At 51.6% G+C, this 3,165-nt stretch overlaps 1 protein-coding gene across 1 annotated transcript in view; it reads right to left on the bottom strand.

Annotated features, from left to right (window-relative positions):
- Positions 1-746: 746 nt before the first annotated feature.
- Positions 747-3,165, bottom strand: part of SERTAD1 (SERTA domain containing 1) — a 2,999-nt gene continuing 580 nt past the window's right edge. Inside the window, exon 2 of the mRNA XM_005868798.2 lies at positions 747-1,840. Coding sequence (XP_005868860.1) covers positions 1,094-1,837 — 744 coding nt within the window. The 5' untranslated portion in view covers positions 1,838-1,840 and the 3' untranslated portion in view covers positions 747-1,093. The remainder of the gene's footprint in view (positions 1,841-3,165) is intronic.

Raw genomic sequence — 3,165 nt, 5'->3', positions numbered from 1 at the left:
GAATTTTATTTATTTTTCTTTTTAATATATATATATATATATTTTTTTATTTCAGAGAGGAAGGGAGAGGGAGAGATAGAAACATCAATGATGAGAATCATTGATCAGCTGCCTCCCATACGCCCCCAACTGGGGACAGAGCCCACAATCCCTGCAGGTGCCCTGAAGGGAATCAACCTGTGACCTCCTGGTTCATAGGTCAATGCTCAACCACTGAGCCACGCCCGGCCAGCTGGGCAGGAATTTTATTTTTAAAAAGTTGCTGGAGTCTCCCTTTCTGCCACCGTTTTCCTGGAGAGCTGCCTCTGGGTGCTCCTTGGAGAGGCTCCATCAGGCCTCCAGCTTTGTGCTTTTCTTTCTGGCTTATTCTCTTGCCCCCACCCCCAGCCCCCAAAACACACAGTTAAGGACTAGACTTCATTATTGAAGGGTGGCTTGGGCTCCTCTGCGTCCACAACCAGGATGTACAGGCACCAGAGAAACCTGGCTAAGCACCTTCAGGGGGGTTCTCAGGCCAATAAGACGGTAAAGCTCATGGTTTGAAACCCACCTCAAGTGATGACTTCCTGGAGCCTGTTCTCAGCTGTGAAACGGGGATAATGGAAATGCCCATCTTGTTATGAGGAGTAAATGAGTTCACACATGTCAAGTGCCTGGAGCTGTGCAGTACACAGTCCAGAGCCAATAAATGTTAAAGGTTATTCTCTCACCCTTGCCTTAGCCCAGAGACAAAGAAACATACAGACTTGATATTTCCAAGGACTGGTTTTTAATTTCAAAAAACTGGTTGGGGTCTCTTTCCACATCAGGGAGAACCATATTCCAGGCTACGACCTCAGGGGAGTCAGTCCAGCACTAGGCCTGGTCCAATCACAATCCAGCCACCGAGCCCTGTCATTCCATCATGAGGGCTGATCCCAGACTCCGCCCATCAGTCTAAGAGAAGGGGACCAAGGTGAAGCTGCCCATGACTGATTCTGTCTCTCTGAAGCCCCCATCTCTGTCCTAGGGGAGCCAGCCGTGTCTTTCCAAGGAGAGTTGGCTCAGCCATCAACTCTCAGTTTAGTCACCAGACACCCTCCCAGCCCTGGGGTCAGCGTCCTGGCCCCGGTGGCCGCTCCAGTGCCTGTGTGCCCACCAGCACGTCCATGAGGTAGTCCAGCTCAGTGTCCTTCAGCTCAGTCTCCTTTAGCTCCGGAGTGTCCTCCTTGCCTGACCCATCTTCAGGGCCAGGTTTAAGGCCCTCAGAGGCCGGCGCCCAAAGTTCACTGTCGTACATGGAGGTGTCGATGTCCTCAAACAGGCCCTCGAGCCCATCGTCTAGCAGACAGCCAGTGGCTGGGTCCAGCAAGTCCAAGGAACCCAGGCTGGGTGGGGCTCCCCCAATGGGGCGGCCCTGGGGCCCCTCTTCTGCCAGGGGCTGGGGTGCCTGGCTCAAGCCCTCAATATGGCTGAGGTCCTCCAGGAGGCTGGCCATGGATGCTGAGAGGGCAGCGTCTGAGCTGGCCAGCAGGTTGTCAGCCATGCCAGGAGCTGCAGGCAGGCTGGGCACAGGCGGCAGGGCAGCTGTGGGCACCATGGATGCCTGGATGCGCCGCAGAGTGTTCACTACCAGCACAAGGTGCCGCAGGTCTGGCTCACTCTGCCGCAGGCTGTGGTGGAGCTTGAGCACTGAAAGGTCAAAGAGAGAACTGGAGGCCACGGCCGGGGGCGCCTGTGCCACTGCTGGGTGGTCAGAATCCAGCCACCAGGTATCCACTGCCAGGGCTTCCTTCTCCTCCTCCTCCTCCTCCTCCTCCTCCTCCTCCCTCTTGCGCTTCAAGCCCTTGCTCAGCATCCTCTGTGGGGAGGGAAAAGTCACTGAGTTATGGAAAGCCAATGTTAAGTTCAAATCCTGGCTCTGACGAATGCTGTGAGACCTTGGGCAAGTCACTTAACCTCTCTGGGCCTACGTTTTCTTAGGGAATCTTTAAGATATGAATGATATTAATATCTACATCCTAGAATTGTTTTGAGGAGTATATGAGATAATATACAAAAACACTATGCCCTGGCTGGTGTGACTCAGTTGGTTGGAGAGATGTCTTGTACACCAAAAGGTTTCGGGCTTGATCCCAGGTTGAGGCATGTACTGGAGACAATTGATATCTCTCTCTCGCTCTCTCTGGAATCAATGGAAACAAATCCTTGGGTGAGGATTAAAACAACAACACTACAACAGTGCCTGGTATATAGCAGTTTCTCATATGAATAAGTACTATTATTAATAACTATTATAATTTATTTCTTCAATGAACCATATGAAGTGTTCAATATTCAACCTTTTTTTTTTTTTTTACTTACAAAGGGGCTGTAAGTAAAATAGTTTAATTTAATATTTATTGAGTACCATGCATTAGACAATAAACTAACAAACACAGGAAATGTACAGCTGGTGCTAGGAAGTTCTGGGGAGTGATCAAGGAAGGCTCCTCTGAGGTGAGCCCTCAAGCATGAGGAGTCCCGAGAAATAACCAGGGGGAAACAATCTGGGAAGAGAGAACAGCAAAGGCAAAGAAAGACCCTGCCTGAGGGAGGATGAGCTTCAACTGAAAAAAAAAAAAAGGACCAGTGAGGTCAGTACACAGAAGTGACAAGAGTAGGAGTGGGGAGGGGGGGTAGGCGGGTGGCCGAGACAAGAAGCTGGGATTTTATTGTGAGTGTGGTGGGAAGTCACTGAGGGGTTTGAGCAGGGGGAGAGTGGTGGTGTGGATTGATGGGGTTTCCAGAAGCTCCCCCTTGGCTACTTCAAGGAAGATGGGGGTGTGGAGAGAAGGGGGAAGAGATCCATTCGGAGGCTACTGCACTCTTCGGGATGAGAGATGACGGTGGTTTGGAGTAGAAGATGGTACGTAATGGATATGGAAAAAAGTTGGTCGATTCAGGATTTATTTGGGAGGCAGAGTGGACGGAGCTTGCCAGGAAATCCTGATGGGCACGGGGATCACTTTGAGCAGTAAGAGGCCCTACACTTCCCTCTGGTCTCCTGGCAGCCGGCAGGGTCCAGTCCCCGGGCCCTTGTCCAGCAGGACCTTAACCCCTCACACTACTCAGAACTCGGTCCTCGCCTCCTTTCCCGCAGACCTGGGAGTCCCAAACCGCAGGAATTTAGCCCCCTACCCCGAC

Source organism: Myotis brandtii, unplaced genomic scaffold, assembly GCF_000412655.1.
Source record: "Myotis brandtii unplaced genomic scaffold, ASM41265v1 scaffold277, whole genome shotgun sequence".
Classification (NCBI taxonomy): Eukaryota; Metazoa; Chordata; class Mammalia; order Chiroptera; family Vespertilionidae; genus Myotis; species Myotis brandtii.
Note: the sequence above shows the minus strand (reverse complement) of the source record. Positions and strands in the feature narration are given on the sequence as shown.